The sequence below is a fragment of the Sarcophilus harrisii genome, chromosome 2, assembly GCF_902635505.1.
Source record: "Sarcophilus harrisii chromosome 2, mSarHar1.11, whole genome shotgun sequence".
Classification (NCBI taxonomy): domain Eukaryota; kingdom Metazoa; phylum Chordata; class Mammalia; order Dasyuromorphia; family Dasyuridae; genus Sarcophilus; species Sarcophilus harrisii.
In genome coordinates this window covers 630,722,094-630,746,268 of record NC_045427.1, presented here as the reverse complement: position 1 = coordinate 630,746,268, position 24,175 = coordinate 630,722,094, and the positions used below count along the sequence as shown (strand labels likewise).

The window sequence follows — 24,175 nt, the reverse complement described above, 5'->3', positions numbered from 1 at the left end:
ACATTCATTTCCCATAGTTCTCTTTCTGGGTGTAGCTGATTTTCTTCTTTATTGAGCATTTGAAACTGGTTTGAATCATCTCATTCTTGAAGAGAGCCACGTCCATCAGAATTAATCGTTGTATAGTCTTGTTGTTGCCATGTATAATGATTTCCTGGTTCTGCTCATTTCACTCAGCCTTAGTTCATGTAAATCTCTCCAGGCCTTTCTGAAATCATCCTGTTGGTCATTTCTTACAGAACAATAATATTCCATAACATTCATATACCACAATTTATTCAGCCATTCTCCAACCAATGGGCATCCATTCAATTTCGTTTCTAGCCACTACAAAAAGGGCTGCCACAAACATTTTTGCACATGTGGGTCCTTTTCCCTTCTTTAAGATATCTGTGGGATATGAGCCCAGTAGAAATACTTCTGGGTCAAAGGGTATGCACAGTGTGGTAACTTTTTGAACATAATTCCAAATGAGCTGATTTCAGAAAAGCCTGGAAAGATTTACATGAACTAATGCACAATAAAGTGAATAGAACCAGGAAAATGTTGTAAACAGGGACAGCAAGACTATATAATGATCAACTGTGATGAACTTGGCTCTTCTCAGCAATGCAATGATTCAAGATAATTTCAATAGTCTTGGGATGGAAAAAGAGAGAGAACTAAGAACCTAGAACACAGAATGTTGGCTAGAAGAGACCATGAAAGGGATGTAGTGTAACCTTGTCACAGATGGAGAAACTGAATGGGATGAAGCACTGCCCCACAGACATTGAGCTTGCTAATGATGTGTTTCTCTTCCAATTCAACTATAAAATTCTACTTTTCATGTCCTCCTTTTGATCAGAATCTAGCACTCATCTGGTCTCACACTAGTCTGCAGCTTTCTCTGTTTTCCAGGTCATAAACTCATGGAAGTTCAGAGTTGGAAGGGACCTTACAGGGGATCTAACCCCCTCCACTTAGCCTCTGCTTGGAGCTCTCCATTGAGAGTGAAATTGCTACTTCTCAGAGAAGATTTTTGTGGGAGTCTTATTCCCCAGTGGTGGTCCCAAGACTTCCTCCTTTTCCTGATTCCCCCTCAGTATAGTCAAGCACAAGCCTGCCTATACAATATGTGTTCCATAAATATTCAGAATGAATTAGACTGAATTGAATCCTAATTGGATGATGCTGTTTTGGGTGATTTGAGAGGAACATTTCTTCAAAAAGCAAGAGTCCCTTCCCTTTTTTCACCTTCCTCTTCTTCCTCTTCACCTTCCTCTTTTTTCCTCTCTCCCTTTCTGCTTTTAGCTAAGTAGAGGCAGAACAGGAAATAATAGCTCACTTGGCAACCAAGGAGGGGTATTTGCTCTGCACCTTTCTGTTCCTTCAGCACCTTGACTCCTACATGGGAAGCAGGTTTTGATTTTCTTCAATCTCAGCTCCAATTTGCTCTAAGGCTACATACACACTTCTAACAAGCGAGATTATCTGGTCTCCAAGGCAATTTGTAGGATCAGCTAAGAAGAGGGAAGGAAGTTGCATTAGTGACAGTAGATACAAAAAACAAGTAGGCAGCTCAGAGTATAGTACCCTGGTCCTGAAGTCAAGAATGACCTTGCACATTAACTAGCTATGTGACTCTAGGTAAGTCACTTAACCTGGTTTTGCCTCACTTTCCTGATCCATAAAATGGAGATAATAACAGTACCTCCCTGCCAGGGTTGCTATCAAGATCAAATGAAATACTTGGTAAAGCACTTAGCAGAGTGCCTGGCACATGGTGAGTGCCATATAAATGTTAGCTGTTATTATTATTAAATAACAGCCAGATACAATAATCCCATAAATACAGCCATCAACAGCTAATTAAGAGCCTCACTAGACTAGCTCAAAGTCCTTCCGGCACCTTGCTTGCTGACTTTCTGAGCCCCCTCTTAACTAAGACCTTTCTTTCAAGTGGCCCAAGATCGACCTAGTGGTCACCATTGGAGCTGTTCCTGTCTCAGCTTTCAAGCCATTGATTAGTGAACAGAAAGACAGGAAATAGAGTGACCATTTCTATATTTTGCATTGTGAGAACAGGCCCTTTGCAAACCACATCAGCTCAAGATACCACCACCTCACTCCCTGACAATTGCAGCAGTCTCCTCCTGGATCTCCCTGCCTCCACTCTCTAAACCAGCCTCCTCCACACAGTCCCCCCAGTGATGCTCCTATGGCATAGGTCAAGAAGCTCCAACAGGAAGCTCCCCATTTGTTCCCCAGAATAAAATGCAGAATAAAACTGAAGAGTTTTCACCCAGAAGCCCATTGGTAGTCTGACTCCAGCCCATCATCCCAGGCTGCTCAGGTGCCTAAACCTCCGGCAAATTGTCTCGCATACTGTCCCTCCTTTCATCCTTCCATAAGCCGAGGCTATCCTTCATTCTTGGACTGCTCCTCTTCCTCACCTTCAACTCTTGGAATCCTTGGCTCCCTTCAAGGTTCAACTCAAGTACCACTTCTTCAGGGAGTCCTCTCTGATTGCCCAGGTTTTAGTACATACATACCCAGCCCATCACTTCATGTATATTTTGTGTACGTGCTCTGCTTTCTGCTCTATGAATATAGTGCATCCTGCTCCTCTTCTTTCCACCCTGGAGAATGCAAGATCTTTGAGGGAAATAGTTACAGAACTTTTGTCTTTTTGATCCTTAGATTCTTACTGATCCATCAATTGATTGAATATGATATAGTGAAAGGGGAACGAGATTTCTAGCAGGAGACCTGGGTCCAGGTCCCAACCCTGAGTTGGGATCATGTGATCTTTGACAAATCATTTCTTCTCTCACTCCCTGCTTCCTCATTTTACAAATGGGGCAGATATTCGTGCCATTACATCTACCTCACAGGCTTGCCATGAATGCAGTGCTCCATATGCCATAAAGTGTTATCAATGTAATTTCTAATCCAATTGTAATGTAATCCAAGACAAGTTGGTTTTCTCTCCTTCATGAAGTGAGAAGGTTGCTCTGGATCATTTCTATAGCTCCCTCCAGCTCTCAGTCTGTGATCCTACAAGTTTCAATCTCTGGTCTCAATTTTTTTGCCTTTCTTTCCCATTAGAGACTCAACTTATCTACTCTTGGAACCTTCACTAGGGTAGAACTGGGACTTATTTTGAGGAGTTAATATTGGAGAGTTTTAGGGGAATTTTCTTCCTGGGGTGACACTTCCCAGATATGGTGTTCTGTCAGCTCCTTCCCTTAGGAGGGTGGAGGGGAGGATGGGTCTTTGGGAGAAGATACAATGAAAAGGTTACGGAGTAGACAAGAAAAGCATAAATCAGACCACTCTCCCTTCCAGAAAACTGGATGGTACAGTGGATAGAGAACTGGACCTGAATCAGAAAAGCCTGATTTCCAATCTGGTTTCAGACACTTACTAACTGAGTGACCCTGGAGAAATCTGTTTACCTCAGTTTCCTCATCTGTAAAATGGAAATAAGAGCACTTTTCAGTTTCTTCTTTGCCTCAATTTTTTATTTGTAAAATGGGGATAATAATAACTGTTACCTCCCAGAACTGCTATAATGATCAAATGACATACTATTTGTGGTGTATTTAACATAAAACTGGCCACATAATAGGAGATTAATAGATGCTTATTTTCTGCCTTCCTTCCGGAGGCCAGACTGACTTTTTTTTTTAATAGTTTTTTTATTTTTCTAAATACATGCAAAGATAATTTTCAGCCATTCTTATAAAACCTTGTGTTCCATTTTTTTCTCCTTCCCTTTCTTCCACCCCCTCCTTAGACAGCAAGCAATTCAATATAGGTCAAACCTGTGCAATTCTTCAAAACATATTTCCACATTTATCATGATGTTCAAGAAAAATCAGATCAAAAAGGGAAAAAATGAGAAAATAAAGCAAGCACAAAACAAAAAAGGTGAAAATACTATGTGGTCATCCATATTCAGTCCCCACAGTCCTTTCTGGATGCAGAGGGATCTCTCCCTCCCAAGTCGATTGGAATTGCCTTGAATCACCTTCCTGTTGAAAAGAACCCTGTGCATCACAGTTGATCATCACGTAATCTTGTTGTTGCCGTGTACAATGTTCTCTTGGTTCTGGTCCCTTCTCTCAGCATCAGTTCATGTACAGGATAGACTGACTTTTGTATGTGACTCCAAGTTCTCCTGAATTCTTTTGCTCAAATGAACAATTCCCACTTATGGGTTCTCATTTCTACCATGTCCATACAAAGCTTTTCTACCCCCTGGACTCCCAGTTACCATCTCTAGCTTCCTGTTCTTCTCTCCTTAGCTCATTTATTCATTTTTATGACTTTATCTAGTATCCATGCACTGACAGCTCCCACGTCTCCAGTCCTATCTTTTTTACCCAAACTCCAGTCCTGAATTTCCAGCTGTTCACAGAGAACATCCCAAAAAGGAAACAGAACTCAGCATGTCCAAAAGCAAACTCATCATCTTTTCCCAACCAGCTTCTCCCCAACTTCCTCATCTCAACTGGTAATATGAACTCTCTTCCCAGTCACTGAGATAATAATAGTTCCTCTGTGTCAAGTATGTGGACACTTAATATTTGTTTGAATTTAAAAGTGTCTTTACAGTTTACAAAGCACTGGCCTTACAACAAGTCCATGAATATCTCTGATTTACAGATGGGTAAACTGAGGCACTGAGAGGTAGAGTGATGTGACACTATCGAATCATCTTTGATCCCTCCACATTCACCATTCTCAATATTCAATTTATAATTTTCATCTAATATTTCTTCAGAATGTCTTCGTCCTTTCCTATATCTCTTCTCAGTCACCGTCTGATTCTCATATCCTCAGGTAATCCAAGAGTCTGAGCATTTTCAGTTCCCTAATTCTTTAAATGTTTTATGTTTTCCCCTCTTCTTATTGTTTTGCGATACACTCAAGAGTCTCCAGTCACCAGAGCTAGACTCATAAAAGATAAATGAAGTTCTAGACTTTGCGATCACTTTTCTGGATGCTAAAACAGAACGAGGAGATTCTACCCTGACTGACTCTCTACAGCACTAAAACTCAGGAGGGGCCATCTGGGTGTTGCACTAGGATGCTGACATTTGGAGGGCAATTCACTACACTTTCAGTTCTTTAGAGCCATAGAAAGCACGCCTCTTTAAATCCTTCTCCCCCTGTCCCTACCTCATGGCAGCCTCTCCAACCAGGGACCTCATGGTATCTGAGGATGTCCAGCTCTCATCATACACACAACCAAGATAAAGTAATGTTTTATGCTGCTTTCCGAAGGCACCAAGATTGCCAATTAGTTTTCTAAGTCTCGGCTTGTCTAAAGTGCCACAGAAAAGACTGAAAATAATTAAATGCTCTCATGGAGCTCTGAGAAGGCAAGAGCTAATTATGCACACGATAAAACCTGTTTTTATATGACTTCTTAGAAGGACAGTTAAAAACAGCCAGAAAGGGGCTAGTGACCACTGAAAGGAGCTTAAATTAGAGGCCATAGTTAGGCACTCTGACCACTATGGGCAATGCAGAGAACCAGGAAGCAAACCATTTACACAAAAATAAAAGCAAAAGAAATCATGAAACATAGTTCAAAGAGAAATTCTCTTGCCCTTCTCTCTGCTGGAAAATGTCCAGAGGAAGGCAAACAGGATGTTCAAAGGCCTTGCGATCTAAGCCTAAGAGGGTCCCTTAAAAGAACGGGAAACGTTTAGTGGGAAGGACAGAAGTGAAGGAAGCTGTGATGGTGATTATGTGGAAGATTGGACTTCTGCTTGGTCCCAAGGGGCAGGAGAAGAATCAGTGAGGGGATTCACATTAATAATGGCTAGTGTTTATTTTGTGCTTTAAGGATGAATTTCAACTAAACTCAGACCAAGTCCTTCACTCATCCCCTCAGAGACAGGGAGGACTATGGCAGACCCTCCCCTCTTGATTGTGGAGTCTCATAAGGGAGCTGAGACAAATCTGCAATATGAAATCGAGTAGAAGGGCTTAGGAGAGGTACATATTATGGGGAGGGCAGTGTTGGAGTGAAGGAATCAGAGAAAGTGTCACAGAGTTAGCATCTTGGAAGAAGGAAGGAAGGTCAACAGCCAAATTGAGGATTTGGAGAGTCTATTCCAGGCACAGGGGACAGTGCTGAAGAAGGGTGCAGAGGCAGGAGACCTGGATTCCAGTCAGGTTTTGCCTCCCTTCTCTCCAGATTGTCCTATATATGGAGGCCAAAGTCATCTTTTCAAGGTCCAAGACTAATGTCATAACTTCCCCTGCTCAAGCATCTGTGGTGGTCCCAGGGACAAATGGAAGCTCTTAGTCCCATATCAAAGGCCTTTCATAACCTATTTCCAATGGGTATTTCCGACCTTAATTCCCAGTTTCTCCTTAAACAAGCTACAGTACATTGTGGCTATCTTGGGTCCCCAGATCTTGCCCTCTATTCATTAACACAGGCCATCCCCATGCCTGAAACAAGCTCTTCTCACTACCAGTTAACTATTTAACTACCAGTTAAAATCAAGCAAGAATTTATTAAGCATTTAATTAAGCACTTAAGCAATACCAGGCCTTGCTATCCTAAGCCCCAGAGACACAAATAAAAGTGGGAGAGCATCTAAATCATGGACCTCATGAGAAAAAGCAAAAATAATCAAGATGCCCTTGTTCTAATGGGGGAGAAAACATGAGAATGATCAGGTATTTGCAGGCAGATGCAGAGGAGAAGAAGGTTAAGGGATGGAAGGTGATTTCAGAAGAGAAAGCTCTGGTTGGTGTCCGGGGATGGAGGGCAGAGGAAGGGAGAGGAGAAAGAAGCGGGGATTTGGGTTGGGTATTGAAGGAAGGCATTGAAGCATGATGGGCAGCCAGGGCTAAGTATGGAAGTGGGAGATGGAGGGTCAGGTGGGAAAAGCCGGCAGTAGACCAGGAAGACTGAACCACAGAGCACGTGGGGGAGACGGAAGGGCCAGGCTGTGAGGAGGATTTTATATTTGACTTGGAGATAATAAGGAAGCATTGAATCACTCTTCCTTCAAGTCCCAGCTGGGAGAAGCCTGCTCCAGGAGGACTCCCCTGATTCCCCCAGCAAAAGTGAGCCCCACCCCCCTGGATTTTCTTGAGTATTTTGTCCCTTTCATAGTCTCCATTCTAACTTGTGAATGTCATATTCCTCTTAGGAGGGTGTAAGCTCCACGAGGGTAGGGACTGTTACTTTTCAAGTATGCTTCCTTAGCAGTAAGCACAGAATAAGCTCTTCCCGTAGATCCCTAATAGTTTGAGTTGAACTTGCCATGTAGCCTAAGCAAGTCATTTAAAGTGTCCCAGAAGCTTGACAAGTAGGAATAATAATAGCAATGTCCTTCCTAACCCCAGAGGATTCATGGAAAGGACGTTAAAAAGAGACGTGGGAACTGATGCTGAGTGAAACAAGCAGGACCAGGAGATCATTATATACTTCAACAACAATACTACATGATGATCAATTCTGATGGACGCGGCCCTCTTCAATAATGAGATGAACCAAATCAGTTCCAATGGAGCAGTAATGAACTGAACCAGCTACACCCAGCAAAAGAACTCTGGGAGATGAATATGAACCACTTCGTAGAATTCCCAATCCCTCTATTTTTGTCCGCCTGCATTGTTTATTTCCTTCACAGGCTAATTTGTACAATATTTCAGAATCTGATTCTTTTTGTACAGCAAAATAACTGTTAGGACATATATGCTTTAACATACTTAACATGTATTGGTCAACCTGCCATCTTGGAAGGGCATGGGGGGAAGGAGAGGAAAAATTGGAACAAAAGGTTTGGCAATTGTCAATGCTGTAAAATTACCCATGCATATAATTTGTAAATAAAAAGCTATAATAAAAAAAATTTTTTAAAAAAGAGACATGGGGATAAGCAGGCATCTTCTCCTTTTCTCTCCTCCTACTCATATGCATATCCAGGGACTTGCCTACAACTTGACCACACGAGAAAACCCCATGAACTAAATTCCACTTCCTTCCCTTCAGAGGGCTCCCTCTGATTGGCACCGGATCTTGCCTCTGTTTCAAGGTTCCTGGAGTGATCTTTTTAAACACAGAAAAAAAATTAGCCAACAACAAACTAATTTGGGCTATAACCACCAACTTCCTCCTCACGCAGGTCCCTGGAGAGGTTGGGGCTGACATCCTGTTGCCCAATAATATGTTGACCTGAAGCCATATGTGTCACTCCACTGGGAAACCTAGGCCACAAAAAGTCCCACAAGGCAGCAGGTCCAGAGTCCTGGACAGTAATGTCTCCAGTCTCATGATTGATCAGTCATGAGCCTTATCCAGTTGATTCATCCTGGGGACAGTCTAAAGGTGCCTAGGTTCTAACAGGGCACTGAAAAGACTGTTCTTTCCCTTGAACCTCCAGAGTATAAAATGGTGCCATTTCTAAAGGGTATTGCATCCCTCTCTTTCTGGACAGGGCTGAAGCTGCAGGATTTTTTGTCACTTCCCAAGTATGATAATTTGCCTTCCAGAGACAAGAAGGAGGAAGAGGACTGGATAACCAGTGGAGCTGAATGGCATCTTTCCAAACCTCTTACTCCTTATAACCCGTTCTGTGATCTGGTGACTCTAGTCTCCTGGAAGTTCCACCAACAAGACATTCCATCTCTCAGCTTGAGGTGTTCTCTATAGCTTCCCCACCCTCATGCCTGGGATGTTCCCCCTCCTCATCTGAGCCTCCTGGCTTCCTGCAAGGCTCAGCTAAAATCCCACCTTCCATTAAAAAGCTTTTCCTGAATCCTTTAGCCATTAGTGCCTCTCCTAAGTTAATTGTCTACATGTTGTCTCCTTCATTAGATAGGAATTCCTTGATGGAAGGGACTGATCTTTTAGTCTTTGCACTTCCAGGGCTTAGTTACTATGGAGCTGGCATATAGTTCATGCTTGATAAAGGCTTGTTGACTTGATCTGCCTTAACTCGTGTATTTACTAATGCATAGTATTGATAATCCCTGTAAAGTTGAATTTTAGGAAGGTGTTTCTATTTCTTATGTACTAGGAAACTGGGGGGGGGCAGTCTTATGCATGGACTTCATTCTATTAAGATTGGGTGAATTTACTTTTAATGTGAGAGGAAACTGAGTTGTTCAGAACACTTTGAACTTATTTTATGAATTTCTACATTTACATATCTAGAATACTCAACAGGCATTTTTAAAGTGCCTACTCTGTGCCATTTTAAAAGTGCCTACTCTGTGCCATTTTAAAGTGCCTACTTTGTGCCATTTTTAAAGTGCCTGCTTTGTTAAGCTATCATAGCCTGTATTGTGAAATGTTCATATTCCCAGAATGCAAAGGTGTGTAATGTGTGTGTGTGTGTGTGTGTAAGACTGTGACTGGTAAGAAAGCTTTCTGGGAAGAAGAAAAAAGAAGAAAGTTTGGGAGGTGCAGAGTTTGAATGGTTGATGGACATTGAGAAGGAGATCTTCTAAGCAATTCTATTTCTGAAATAGTAGAAAAAACAATGGACTTGGGAATCAAAAGACCTGGATTCAAGTCTTGGCCACCTGATAAAGATGGCATAGAAGGGATCAGCACAGTATAAACCTGGGTTCAAATTCTGTCTCCAAAATACACCTACTGCGTGGTCTTGGGCCATCGATTTCTTCTCTCTGCTCCCCAGGCAACTTTCTTAATTGTAGAGCAAACACTGATTCCTTGGGAGGGTGAGTTTCCTTGTTGGAAGTTGAATTTAACCTCTACCAATGAAATCACTGCTCCAGATGTCATCTTTAATATCCAAGACTTTTAACAAAACAAACCATGATTATCTAAAGGCTGATATGTACAATTTCCTCATATGGGCCACCACCGAGAATAGTCACCCCACCATTAATTTGAGATTCACTTGCCTGAGTGGGCATTGGCCCAATAGAATTGCTCTCCCCAGAAATGAGGATGGAGATTCTCTCCAGTGACCAAATAGCTCTACCATGACTTGAAGTTAATGGGGCAGGCTCTCAGAAAATTGCAATATCAGAAATATAGTCCCATGTCTCTCCAAAATCCCTTATCATCACAGACTCACCAGTACTAGAAAGCTGACTCCATCCTTGGTCTCCTGCCCTGAGTCAAGGGCAGGTGCCAAGCTTAGCTCCTCAACACAGACACCTGAGGGAGGGAGAGTTCAGACTGAAGCCACCAGGTCCTCTGACCACCTGTCTGTGGGTCACTATGCCAAGTGAAAGATACAGAAACTTAGTGCCACCAGAGAAGTCCCCTGGGAACTCTACAATACAGCTGTACTGTAGGCTTAGTATGGGTGAATCAGCACTGTGATGGGGCTACCAACAAGGTTGATGAGATCTTGGACTGCATTTAAAGGGCATGACTTCCAGGAAGAAGGAAGAGATGGTCTCACTGCATTGTGCCCTCTCTGTGTCCCTTAAGTGCTAGATTAAGTTGAGTTCTTCATGACTGAAGATCACTGATAAGGAGAGTAACCAAGACAGTGAAATGCCTTGGGATGATATCCTAGGAAGATTATTTAAAGGAACTAGGAATGTTTTGTCTAAAGAACGGAAATCTCAGTGGGGATAGAACTATATTTAAATATTTGAATGACTGGTATGGGAAACATTGATGAGATTTGTCCTGTTGCCCCAAAGGGCAACCACGGGAATGTTGGAAAGAAGATCAAAAGTCAAGGGAAAAGTTTCTTAAGAGTGAATTATTCCCAAATGGGGTGAACTGCCTTGAGGAAGATTAGATCTCACCTCCATGGAGATCTCTTAGCACAGGCCAGGTGACCACTTATATTAAAGTAGGAAATCCTTTCAAATGTAGGTTGAACTATATGACGAACGAGTTCACTGCTGTGAATTCTGTGATTCCAGTATAGCTGGATTTAAAGGTCTCTCTCTAGAAACAACTGACTCTAACCAAAGACTCTTCCACTCTGGGCCAAAGTAATGAACTAGCTGGAGTGGGAACAGTTCTTTCCAGCCTTCCCTACTCCTCTTTAAAAGTTCTTGCTTCATGCCATCTCTGTTCTCCAGAGTGGCCGACAATGGAGTTAAATTGTGCCATCTCCACCATTTTCTATAATCAGAGGACAGAGCAAGCCGGTTGTTATTAGCTCAGGCTCTATCTCTGGCCATGGTGCTGATACATATTGAGGGCAATCTTTGACTGGGCCTGTGCTCTCTTATTCTAACTCCCAGTTTCAAATGGAATAGGGAAATAAAGTCCTCTAGAGGAAAGAAAAATAGACTTAGATTGAGAAGATCCAGGTTCTACTACCTCTATCATAGTGAGGAGGTCTTTATGAAAAATGGAGATCTTTGTATTGGTAATGAGTATTCCATCTGGGAGAGAGTTTCATGAGCCCAGAAATGTCTAGGAAGGGGTCATTTTTAGGGTTCAGTCCCCGACTCTAGTCTAGCTGGACTCTAATCCAAATAGTACCACAGTTAGATTGCTGCTAGCTGGGGAAATAGAAGGAAATTTGGAATGGGATGCAGGGAAGAAGGAGGTGGTAGTGGAAGGGTACTTACATCCTACAAGGTTGAGTCTGTATCTTTTTTTTAGAAGGACTATATAATAGATCTTACAATTCAATTTTATTAACATATTATATATCTTTTACTCAATCCAAGATAGAGACACAAAATTCAAATAAGACATGCCTTCATGTCTTATTACAGTCTAATTGAGGGTACGCACAGATAAGCTGTGATACTCAGTATTTATAACAAATGCATTAAAGCAGTGAAAAACAGAAAGTGAAATGAAGTCTCAACAAGAAGAGGACATTCTGCCAACCTCTAGTGTTCACCATCTAAACTCTGATATTAAAAAAAAAAAAAAAGGTGAGGAGGCAGAGCAAAGTGAAGGGGCGGAAATCCCAAACACAGAAAAAAAAAAAGTTTCCTGTGACTCAGAGAAGTCCACAGAATCATAGATGTAGGATTGGAAGAAACATGTGAGGTCATCTGATCCAACCCCTGAACTTTACAAGGAAGGAAACTGAGGACCAGAGAACTGCCTTGCTTTGTCTGAGATCACATAGGTAGTAAACATCAGTGGTGGAATTTAAACCCAAATACTTCTTACAACAAACCTATCCCCTTGCTCCCCATACCAACAGATCTTCTCTAAGTCTGATAGAAGATTGATGAAGGGGAAAAAAGAAATTATTTTGTCTCCTCTTAAAGCACAAATTCTGGGCACCCTTAAAACACTGGAAAAGATCACACAAATTGAGAGCTGGGGAGAATCACAGAAGCCAGCTAGTCTAAACATTGTGGGTTTTTTTATTTTTTCCAATGAGCAAAAATGTGTTTTCTCTTCTTTCCATACAGAGCCATTGAAAAAGCAAAGCAAAACAAAACATTGTAAAATATATGCATAAATGTGGAAATACGTATAGAAGAATTGCACATGTTTAAACTATATTGGATTACTTGTTATCTAGGGAAGGAAGGGAGAAAAATTTGGAACGCAAAGTTTTGCAAGGGTGAATATTGAAAGCTATTTTTGCATCTATTTTGAAAATAAAAAGATATGATTTAAATATATATGTATACACACATATACATAGTCTAACAAAACAAATTTCCAAATCTGCCATGTCTGAAAACATATGTCTCATTCTACACCCTGAGCCCCTCACCTCTCCATCAGGAGCAGGCTTTCTCATCAGTTCTCTGACATCAGTCCATCTTGCTCAAGTGCAGAAAGGCACTTGCCTAAGACCAGAGAGGCAAGAAGTTATAGTGACAGAATTTGAACCCAGGCTCCAGCTTCTTTTCAGGGTGCTACACAACTTCTTTTGAGCAGGAGCCATCAGCAAACCATGCAAATGTTGCCTAAGGACCCAGACTAACTATGAACACTGGTGGAGACAGAGACTGGGAACTGGATTAGCCAAAAGAGGAAAATGATTTTGAAGATGGTGATGATGGTGACAATGATCAAATAAATAACTTGTAAAATTCCTGTGTTTTTAAGAATTGCTTTACAGATATGGAATGACTTTTATAAAGCACGTTCCCTTTAGCTTCCCCCACAATGTACTCAGTAAGAGCAATGTCAGACCCACTTTCCAGAGGTGGGGTTCAAATACACACCTATTGAGCCAAAATCTAGGATTTCCCCACTCTTACAATGTCTTAGATCTTTGAGAAAAGGAACTGAAATGTTCTCAAGTGCCATTGGTAGGGTACTGTAATGGGCTGAGATTTGAGTTGATGCACTGAGGTCCCAAGTATGTGAGGCTAAAAAGTAATTGGACTATACTGTATTAATATACATGATTGGATAAAGAATGGTCCCTGCACACTCTTTGTGCAAGTCCTGATGTATTGTATAGGAAATGACGATTTTGGTGGGTGGAGGCAGAGAGGGAGAGAGGAAGAGAAGCTGGGAGAGATTGGCCTGGGTTCCATACTCCTAGCTGCTGGTCGTGTGGCTGCTGATCTAGCTAGCTTCTTGACTCAGCTGCACACATTGCTATTGCCGATTCTCTTCCACCTCCGATCTTTCTTCACTGAGAATAAAGACTGACGATTTTCCTCTAACCTGAATTCCCGACTCCGGCTGATTTTAAAATATGCGGTCTTCACAGGGTACATTTTTAAGAATTTAAAGGAAAAATGTTTAAAGATTTTGCTGCAAAGATTTCATTGACATTGGACAGCCATTGGCTTGTCCCATAGCTGCCTTCCTAATTTTCTTTCATATCAGACATTCTAAGACTGCTATTACTTTGTTTCCTCATCCTTCACCCAACCTCCCTCTACACAGGCCAGCCAATGTCCTGATTCTGTCAGTTTATGTCTTGTCATTTGTCATAGACAGCAGATAATAGGCCACCTTTGGATACAAGAAAACCTGTATTCAAATCCCATATCTACCATATGCTAACTCAGTCATTGACCTGGGCACATCAACTCTCAGCAACAATTGTCTAAAGCTTAAAAGTTGCAGAGTAGGGACCAGCCTTCATGGGTAGAGGAACTGTCTACACTGGAGTTCCCTATGCATAATAAACTGCAAGTCTGGAATGAAACCAACTCACCTCTTCCATTCATTTTTTTTCTATTCACTGCTCCTGATCCTTGTTCCTCTTTCTTGTCTTAAAGCCTTCCATCTGATCTCTCTGTTTTTTCAAAAATAATCCAGTTTCTGACAAAATAACCTTCCTAAATCACAAGTCATTTTCCTGTTCAAAACCTTTCTTGTATAATTTCAATAGACTTGGGATGGAAATTGAATGCAGATTGAAGCATATCATGTTCACCTTTTTTTTTTTTTGGTTTGCTTTTTTTTTTCATTTTTTTCCCCTTTGGCTCTGATTTTTCTTACACAAGACAAATATGGAAATGTGTTTTAAAGTATTATACATGTATAATCTATATCAGATTTCTTGCTGTCTTGGGGATGGAGAGATAAGGGAGAGAGGAAGAAAAAATGTGGAACACAAAACTTTAAAAAAATGTTGAAGACTATCTTTACATATATTTGGAAAAATAAAATACAACTGAGAAAAAAAGCCTGTCTTGGCAGTCAAAAGTCTCCAAGATAAAATGCAATCATGTTACCCCAGTGTTCAAGGCTCAGTCCAATCTGTCATTGCTCCAACCAACCTTCATGCTCCTCAGGCACTGTATCTTCCCACTCAGTTGTTTGCTGGATTCTTCCTTGTCTTTGAATTCATGAAGTCTGCACTCAGCCTCTCAGAATCTTATCAGGAGTCCTTGCTTGGTTGTCCCTCAGATGATGGAGCTCTCTGTCTCTCTTCTTCTTCTTCTTCTTCTTCTTCTTCTTCTTCTTCTTCTTCTTCTTCTTCTTCTTCTTCTTCTTCTTCCTTCTTCTTCCTTTTTCTTCTTCTTCTTCCTTCTTCTTCTTCCTTTTTCTTCTTCTTCTTCTTCTTCTTCCTCTTCTTCTTCTTCTTCTTCTTCTTCTTCTTCTTCTTCTTCTTCTTCTTCTTCTTCTTCTTCTTCTTCTTCTTCTTCTTCTTCTTCTTCTTCTTCTTCTTCTTCTTCTCTCTCCCTCCCCCCTCAGATGTCCCTAAAGCCCTTTGCCTGCCTCTTCTCTTGGCTGTCTCCATGTTCTTGAGTAGACTATGAACTGACAAAGCCACCTTACCTTGGATTCCTCATCTGTAAAATGGGGCTAAACTTTCCACTGCTTACCTTACAGGGTATTGTGAAGAAGGAGCTTTGCAAATCTCTGAGCTCAATAGAAATGGAAGGCCTGAGGGCAGCTAGATGATGTAATGAATAGGGTACCAGCTTTGGAGTCAGGAAAACCTGAGTTCAAATCTGGCCTCGGACACTTAATAGTTCCTAGCTGTGTGACTCTGAGCAAACTACTTAACCTCAATTGCCTCCAAAAAGAAGAAAGAAATAGAAATCATGTTTATTTTGGCCAGGTTTAAGGATCCCAAGCTCTTAGTCACTAATTCAGTATAAGGCTACAGCTTATAAGATTATGGCTTAGTTTCTGTGGTTGGGTCATGTTTTGGTCCCTGGAACCTTCCTACCTTTGGACCCCAAACTTTCTCCCATCCCTAAACTCTTCAAGGAAAGAATTCGAGGATGTATGACCTTGTACTGGGGACCCTTCTGCCCCCAAGAAGACAGCCCGCAAACATTCTGTTTTTGATATGGCAGTGGGAGAGAAGAACAAGGAAGTGATGCTCTCTCCTCCCTCCTTGCTTACTTGGCAGCCTTTCAGTCCTTTCAGCTGTTCATCTGTATGAGTGACTTTTTTGGATAACTGAAGCTTTCTCTTTTACTTTTTAACGTCTCTGTTTAAGCATCAAGGAGAGAAATCTTTCCTAAAGTTTGTGACTGTGATATGATAGCTAGGAAGCAGCATAGATTAAAAATTAGATTAAAAATCAGAGGACATAACTGAAATCTCAAACCTGTCACTGCCCCCAAATCCCCAAATCTTCCCCTGTCACTTCCCCAAATTTTGGACCTCTTGGGGCATCAGTTTCCAAACTTGTAAATGAAGTGTTTTTTCTTGGGACCCTCTGTGGTCCCTCCTGATCCTGAGAATGATAGAAGTTCACTGGATTTATGTGACTCAGAGCCCTTCACTTCCTCTCCCTGAGCCTCATTGTTCACACCTATAAAATGAAGATATTGATCTTTTCACTGGCTGCCTCATGGGGCCGTTGGCAGGAATGTGTTTTGTAAACCAGAAGAGGTTGTCAGCTAATATTGTTCCTTGATCACATCTTGCCCTCTCCTGCCCACAAACACATGTACCAGCTATCCCTCATGCCTGAAAGGCACTTTCTCCACTCTCTGAGAAAATCCTTCTCTTTTTTAGGCCCTCTTGAGAGTTAGTCCCTCTTATGCCTACTTTTTTTTTATTTTTTCTATCTCTCCTTTACCATCAGCTGGAAATCAGATATCATTATACCATAATATAAACATGTGAACACATCTGTCTGCAGCTCTGAGTCCTATTTCAGGTAAATATTAGACTAAATGGCCTCTAAGAGTCCTTCCAATTATGAGATCCAAAGGTCTGTTCTAATGTACATGCTTCTTTTATGAGTTCAGTAGCAGGTGATTCACTGGTTAAAATAGTGTGTAAAGAAAGAGTCAGTTAAATGTGGATCACAACATAGTATTTTCACCTTTTTGTTGTTTTTTGCTTGATTTTTTCTTTCTGATTTTTTCCCTTTTTGGTCTGATTTTTTCTTGTACAACATTATATGTGGAAGATATATACGTACAGAAGAACTGCATATGTTTTACATATATTAGATTATTTGTTGTCTAGGGAAGGAGGGAAATGGGGAGGGAAAAAAATTTGGAACACAAAGTTTGGCTTTTGTTGAAAACTATCTTTGCATGTATTTTGAAAATAAAAAGCTATTGTTTAAAAAAGAGAGAGAAAAGAGTCAATAAACACCAAATGAGTCTTGGGGGTCATTCAGGAGCAATCTGGGCTGCTCAGTCCTTTCATCTGTATACCTAGGAGGAGAAGCTTTTCCAAAGAAACTGAGGATACTACATCTGGGATTGGAAGGGATCTCAGGAACATCTAGCCCCACCTCTTCATACTACAGATGGAAAAACTGAGGAACTTTAAGAAAGAAAACCTAAGTTATACAGTGTGGGGCTGATCTGGGAGTGACCCTGCCTCAGTATCCCTGCTTCTGGATAGACAAGGTTTGTAAGCCTTGAGGTGCTGTAATCATTGCTACCATTACTGTACATGATCATTTCAAACAACCCCAAGAGATGAAAGAACACGAATGCAAAAAAAAAAAAAAAAGCTTCACATCTGAACTATATTTGATTCTGTATTTTTGTTGAGTATATATACATGAATATGTATGTGCACATATATGTATACATACACACACATGTATAAATATATATACATATATATATATATGTATATATAGTTGAATACTATAATCAGAACCTCATCTGATACTCACAAACACCTTGTGAGGTAGCCTGGAATATCTGATCTCCAGATGGGCAAACCGAGGCAAAGATTAACTCATGGAATCTCAAAGTTGGTTGGGATTTTATTGGTTATTTGACTTGTCCAAAGTTGGCTTTGTGGTTCGGCAAAGATGTCCCACCTGGTTTCTTAGCTCCTAGCCAAAATATCCATCTTTGTAGGTCTCAGTCTCCTGCACTATAAAAAGTCAAGCAAGGGTATATTGACTAGAACTTGGTGCTGGCTTCTTGGAATACAAGACACATGGGAGTTTGCCCTCAGTAAACACAAAGTAAGATGAACTGGAGTTGTTACAAGAGTAATTCGGAACGATCTCACCTAGGAGGTGGCTCTGGAAGTTAAAATGAGAGAGGGGCTGTGATGTCTAAGGTTCCCCCCCTCCTTAGGGTCTCCCAGTGGATCAAAGCTCTTCCGCCCTCCATGGAGGGAAGAGCATTCCAGGTGGGAACTTCCAGGAAGTTCCCAACGGAGCTTAGTCTAAGCCGTTGCTGTGAGCCAGTGGTGGGCACACAGGGGAGGAGTAAGCTGTGCAGCCCCTGGGGGGTGGGGATGTAGAGGAGGCAGTGGGAGCTCAGAGGAGGGTGGGGTTGCCAATACAAGAGGCTTCTCAGGAAGCTATTTCCGGCTGATTACTCAGCTCTCACCACTACCTGCCACACCCTCCATCTTTGCCATTAAGAACAGCCTTTGGCTCTTCCAAGGACCCTCGTAGCTGAATCCCACTCCCCATCTCGTCATCACCCACCAGATCTCTAGCAGGCAGCTGCCTTTCAGGTGCCCAAGCCAATCAGCCTTTGGAGCATCTTCAACTGGTCCCATCTCAAGAAACACAAAAGTCCACCATGAGTTTAAAAAAATCAACTAGGCATCTGTGTGTATAATAAATACCTTAGTCTGATGTCAGGATCTAAGAACTAGGATTACATTCAATCACCATTGAATCACCCCTCACCCTCCATTTTTTCAGATGAAAAAACTGAGGCACAGTGAAGCCATTTAGTAAGGTCACAGAACTAGTGTCTGAGATAGGAGTTGAATCCAAATCCTCATGATGCTGCTCAAAGAAATCTAACAAGACAAGCCATCCAAACTGGAAGCCAGAAAGACTGCACTTCCCTTTCTCCCCACCTAAGGGTGGGAGGAACATTGACCTGATTTGATGTAAAGGGGAATTCTCATTCAGGTCAGATTGGGCTAATTGGTTTCCAAGGCTCCTCCCAACTCAGAGATTCTGGTGGACCACAGGTGCAGACTGAGCCAGTGGTAGGACCTGGCAATGGCCAAAGCCCACATCATGTGGCTGCTGGATATTCCCCTCATCCTCCACCCTGGACAGCAGAGCCAGCTCTAAATGCCAAGCCCAGAAGGGTCAGAAGGGAAACAAACAGACAGGGAGAAAGGACTGGAGCCGTGTCAGAAACCAGCTCTGCCAATCTCAGGCAGGGTAGAGTTGGGGGGAGAGGGGAGGAGGAGAAGGGATTTATTCTCTTTTCCACTAGACTGTGAGCTCCTTGAGGGTAGGAACTGTCTTTTATCTTTTTTTTTTTATCCCTAATATGTAACACAGTACCTGGTACATAGTAAGTGCTTAATAAATGCCTATTGACTAGCTGGCACACAGTGGGGGCTTAATAAATGAATATTAACTGGCTAGCACATAACAAGTACTTAAATGCTTGATTGTGACTGGCTGGCACACAGTAGTGCTTAATAAATGCTTATTGATTGGTTGGCATATAGTTAATACTTAATGGCAGCTTGAGGAGCGGCTGACTAGTACATAGTAGGCACTTAATAAAGGCTTACTGATCAAGTGTCATACAGTAGGTACTTAAATGCTTATTGACTGGCTGGCACATAGTGGCAATTTAATATATGTCTATGGAATGGCTGGCACATAGTAGGTATTTAATAAAACCTTAATGAATGACTGACTACCACATAGTAGGCACTTAAAATATTTATTGATTGGCTAGCAGGTAGTAGTCACTTAAATGCTTGATAAGTGATTGACTGACACACAGTAAGCACTTAATAATTGCTTATTACCTGATAGCACATAGTAGGCCCTTAATAAATGCTTGTGGACTTGAAGAAAATGGGAAATTTTCCCAAAAATTTCCCCCAAATGACAGTTCTCCCCAAAATAGAATAGAGCCCCCCACTACTGGAAGTTTTCTGACAGGGGCTAAGCAACCCCTTGTCTGGGATGCTGTGGAGGTGATTCCCATTCATGTTCCAGATGGATCAGAAAACCTGGCAATGCCAGCCTTGGGGAAAGGCGTCCTGTCCTCAGCTCCACTACCCAGTGCAAAGTCCACATTCTATCTTAAACTCTCAATACTCAGTCTTGCATGACCTCACTTTTCTGTGCCTCAGTTGTCTCATTTGTAAAATAAGCAAATTAGACTGGTCACCCCCAGTCCCTTCCAGCTCTGGGTCTATCAAGTGATGACATATATTGACAAGAGCTGAAATCCACACAGGATTTTATTGTCTGTAAAGCCCTCTACTTGGTGATCTCATTTGAACCTAGAAAGAAAGCTCAGATTCCATTCATTAAGTCAACCAGCATTTATTAAGTGCTTGCTGTGTGCTGCGTCCTGAGAACTCAGTCTTCCTCAGTCCAAGACCAAGACCCTTCGGATACTGCCTCTCCTCTCAAATAAAGAAGCTTGTCCCTTCCAATTCTGGATTCTGTGATCCTCCCTCCTCCTAGCTTAGAAAGGAATCCCACACTAACCCTCCATCAGCCCAGGGCTGAATCTGCAGTCCCAAAGACCTGAATTCAAATCCAGCCTCTGTCACTGTGTAACTCTGCAAGTCACTTAACTGTAAAATGGGATTAATAAGAGTACCCCTCCCTGCTCTCGTAAGGCTCAAATGAGATAATATTTATAAAGTGCCGGTCACATAGTCGAGGCTAAATTCTGCTTGTTTCCTCATCGTTTCTCTTCTGCACCATGTATTACAGTCACCCCAGAAGCTGTTGAGCAGGCAGGATGCCTCAACTCAGAGCCTGTCTTTTCCCCAAGCTGGCCCCAGCCGGATAGGAGGCTGAGGCCTGTGGCTAACATGGGGATTTTCTCCAGTCAGCACCTGGCCTTGACAGCTCAGTGTTACCTTGTACCCTGGAAAATAGTCCCACCAGGGAGAGGAGGGAGGACTGGAAGGGTGAGTCCAAGACAGATACAGACACAGAGACACACAGAGAGACACAGAGACATAGAGAGAAAGAGAGACAGAGAGAAAGGAAGGGAGAGAGGAAAGAAAAGGGAAAGGGAGAGAGGGGAAGGAAAAGAGGAAGAGAGAAAGGGAGGGAGAGAGAGAAAGAGGGAGGAAAAGAGGAAGAGAGAAAGGGAGGGAGAGAGAGGAGGGAGGAAAAGAGGGAAAGAGAGAGAAGGGGAGGAGGAAGGAAGAGAGAGAGGGGGAAAGAAGGAGGGGAAGGAAAGAGGGAGGGAGGGAGGGAGAGAGAGAGAGAGACAGAGAGAGAGACAGAGAGAGAGACAGAGAGAGAGAGAGAGCTCCTAGCACTTGGTTGCCCTGGATGCTGACAAGAAGGCAGGAGAAAATGGAAAGAAATGTTGGACATTTAAGAAAAAAATGTCCGACTCAGATTTTCAGAACTCTGAGCCCTCTTCACCAAGAGGGATGAACAGGACTTTCATTGTTGCAGAAGCAAGAGGAAGCTGGGGGAGGGAGAGGATGCTTCTAAAGGGGGTTCTTTCCCTTCATTTTTTCATTTAAAAAAAAAAAAAAAGATCAAATAGACGGCCATGTATGCAGCTGGAAAGCCTGGGGAGGCAGCGGAAGGTGCCAGCGGCCCTCCCGGGGGAAGAGGAGGCCACGCGCTCACTCACCCAAAAAGCATCTTTGAACTGCAGCTGGGTCATGGTGGGGCTCCTCGCCCGGCTCCCTCCGGAATCAGCAGAGCGGACCGCGGAGGGCCGGCCGGCCACGGGGGCGGGGGGCTGCGCTCGCGCCGGCCCCTCCGAGCTCTGGATGGAAACCCAGAGTGCACCGAAGTTTCAAAGGGGCTGAACCTGTTGGGAGGGTTTGTTTGGGGTGAGGAGTCCAGAAGCTGCAGAAATGAGGAAGTGGGAGCTGCCTCTGATGTCAGCCCGGGTGCCCCGGGCCGGCCCGCCACCCCCGGGAGCTCTCCTGGAAGTGATGGACTCTCCGGGCCAGCCCCGAGCCCCAGGGCGGGCTCCCCCCTCCCAGGAGGGCAGGCGGGCCGAAGCCGAGGGCAGGAAAGGAGGCAGGAACTGGCCCGCAGGGCGGCTCCCCGCCCCCTCCCCCGCCCCCAGGCCGGGCCCCCCGCGGGGACCTGCTCTCTTGTCAGCTCTGGGGCTCCTTTCGAAACGCCGAGCGTCCCCCCACAGGAAATGTGGCTTCTCGGATACCCTGCGCAAGCGGCTTTCCTTCGAGGCCCCAGCGGACTCAGGGAGAGCATTGCGTGTCAACCGCTGTCCCGGCCTGTCTGCTCTTGGCTCGAGGAGGCCCTGGGGCTGATGGGGCTGGGGGGGGGGGGCGGCCGCCGGTTTCCGCGTACCCCCCCCCCCCCCCCCGCCTCCGCGGGCAGCAAGTGGGCAGGGACGTCCCATCGGGGTGATGGCTCACGGGAGCAGGAGGGCTGCTCCGTCCCCCCTCCTTTCCAGACTTGGGGTGCTCTTCCGCGGGACAGGCCTCCTATTTTACAGACAGGACAGTGAGATCCACAGATAGGGGAAGGAATTTGCCTAAGGCAGCCCCTGGGGCTGGATCCCAACAGTCCGCCTCACAAAAATCATGCTGGGAAGGAGGTGCTATTATTGTGGTTTCCATTTTACAGATAAGGAAACTGAGGCAGAGAGAGGTGAAGCGACTTAACTACTAAGTGTCAAGGTCTGGATTTGAACTGGGATCTTCCCGACTTCGTACTTCCCTACTTTTACCTGCTGTACTTATATTCCTATTTGCCTCCTCCGAACCATCTCCTGCTGGCAAATATCGCGAAGCCAGTGCCCTGCACTCCACCAACTACCTTTATGAACTTCAGATAAAAATCCCGACTCTCCCCCAGAAGGCATGGTCCAGTCCCACAATATAAGGCAGGTTTGAGCTTCCACTGCCTCCCAAGCAGAAAGTGGGGTGAGGATTCACAAGGCTGATCTAACACTCAGCCCCCCAAAGAGAAACACTTGGGAGACCCGACACCCATGAAGTAGATGACTGGAAAAACAATCTTCTTCACTCCATGACACGGTGTCTGCCTCAGTTTCCTCATCTGCAAAATGAGCTGGAGAGGGAAATGGCAAATCAGTATCTTTGCCAAGAAAATCCTAAATGGGGTCATAGAGTCAGAAGCGACTGAACAATAATAAATTAGAATGTAATTTCCTTGAGGGCAAGGAATATTTCATCTTTGTCTTTGTATCCCTAGTGCTAACCTGGTGACAGGCACATAGAAGGTGCTTAATAAGTGTATGTCTATTGACTGAATAATTGTCACTACTATAGGACAAAGGACTCATCACAGGCAGTGCAGTTAGCACAGTTAGAGTACAGGGTGTAGGGTATAGCAGAGTGTAGGACCTGGAGTCAAGAAGGCCTGAGTTTAAATATAACTTTAAATCCTTCCTAGCTATGTGACTGTAGGCAAGTCATTTAACCTGCTTTTGCCTCAGTTTCCTCATCTGTAAATGGGGATCATAATAGCAGCTATCTCCCAGGATCATTGGGAAGATCAAATAGGAAAATGACTGCAAAGTGTTAAGCATATGGGACCTGACCCATAGAAGGTGCTATATAAATATTAATCATCATCATTATTATTATCACAGCATAAAGAGTTGGGAGAGCAGACACAACCTTGAACTGTTCATAGGAGGAACTCAAAAGCATCTGGAGGAAGTGCAGCAGGGCACTGGCTCTTCTGCCTGAATAGTTAAGGGAATCAGAAAGAGGGAAGAAGGCTAAGTCTTGTCCGTTAATAAATGCTGAAGAGAAAAGAATTTGGTGTATCGGAAAGAATGCTGGACTTAGCATTAAAAAGACTGGAATATTAGATAAGCTGCCCATTTGGCCAAATCATTTCCTCTTCTCTAGCCAGAGCCATAACTAGGGTAGGATGATAAGGGCTTTGTCCCAGGGCAGAGGGTGTTGACGTACTTGATGTCTTTAAGCAGCATAGAAACAATAAAATGCTGTGCCCAGCTAGCAAGAAATTGTCTTTAAAATAGGAAGCTATCAGGTGATAGCTCCCCTGCCTATACATTCCCAACAGTGGTTGGGAATCTGAAGAAATCTGTCTCCCCTTTCCAAGGAATGTCTTCCTTTCCTCCTCAAAAAAGCATATCTCATGTACTACTTATTCCTAGTGCAGAAATTCCTATTTCGCTCTCTGTCTCTGTCTCTGTCTCTCTGTCTCTGTCTCTGTCTCTGTCTCTCTCTCTCTGTCTCTCTCTATCTCTCTGTGTCTTTCTCTCTCTCTGTCTCTCTCTCTCTTTCTCTATCTCTCTCCCCCTTCTCTCCCCCTCTCTCCCCATGTGTTTATCTCTCTGTCTCTATTTCTCCCTCTTTCTCTGGTTCCCAATAAAAGATTCAAATCCCTTTTAGTTCTAATATTCTGTGATTTTGGAACAATTGGGGAGAAGCCAACTGAATGTAGTCCTTGAGAATAAAAACATTTTTGTCAGATTTTTTTTAATCCAC

General features: G+C 43.2%; 1 protein-coding gene across 1 annotated transcript in view; it reads right to left on the bottom strand.

The window, feature by feature from the left end:
• PSTPIP1 (proline-serine-threonine phosphatase interacting protein 1) overlaps window positions 1–21,849 on the bottom strand; it is an 83,734-nt gene extending 61,885 nt beyond the window's left edge. Inside the window, exon 1 of the mRNA XM_031949382.1 lies at window positions 21,343–21,849. Coding sequence (XP_031805242.1) covers window positions 21,343–21,375 — 33 coding nt within the window. The 5' untranslated portion in view covers window positions 21,376–21,849. The remainder of the gene's footprint in view (window positions 1–21,342) is intronic.
• Between the last annotated feature and the right edge of the window lie 2,326 nt (window positions 21,850–24,175).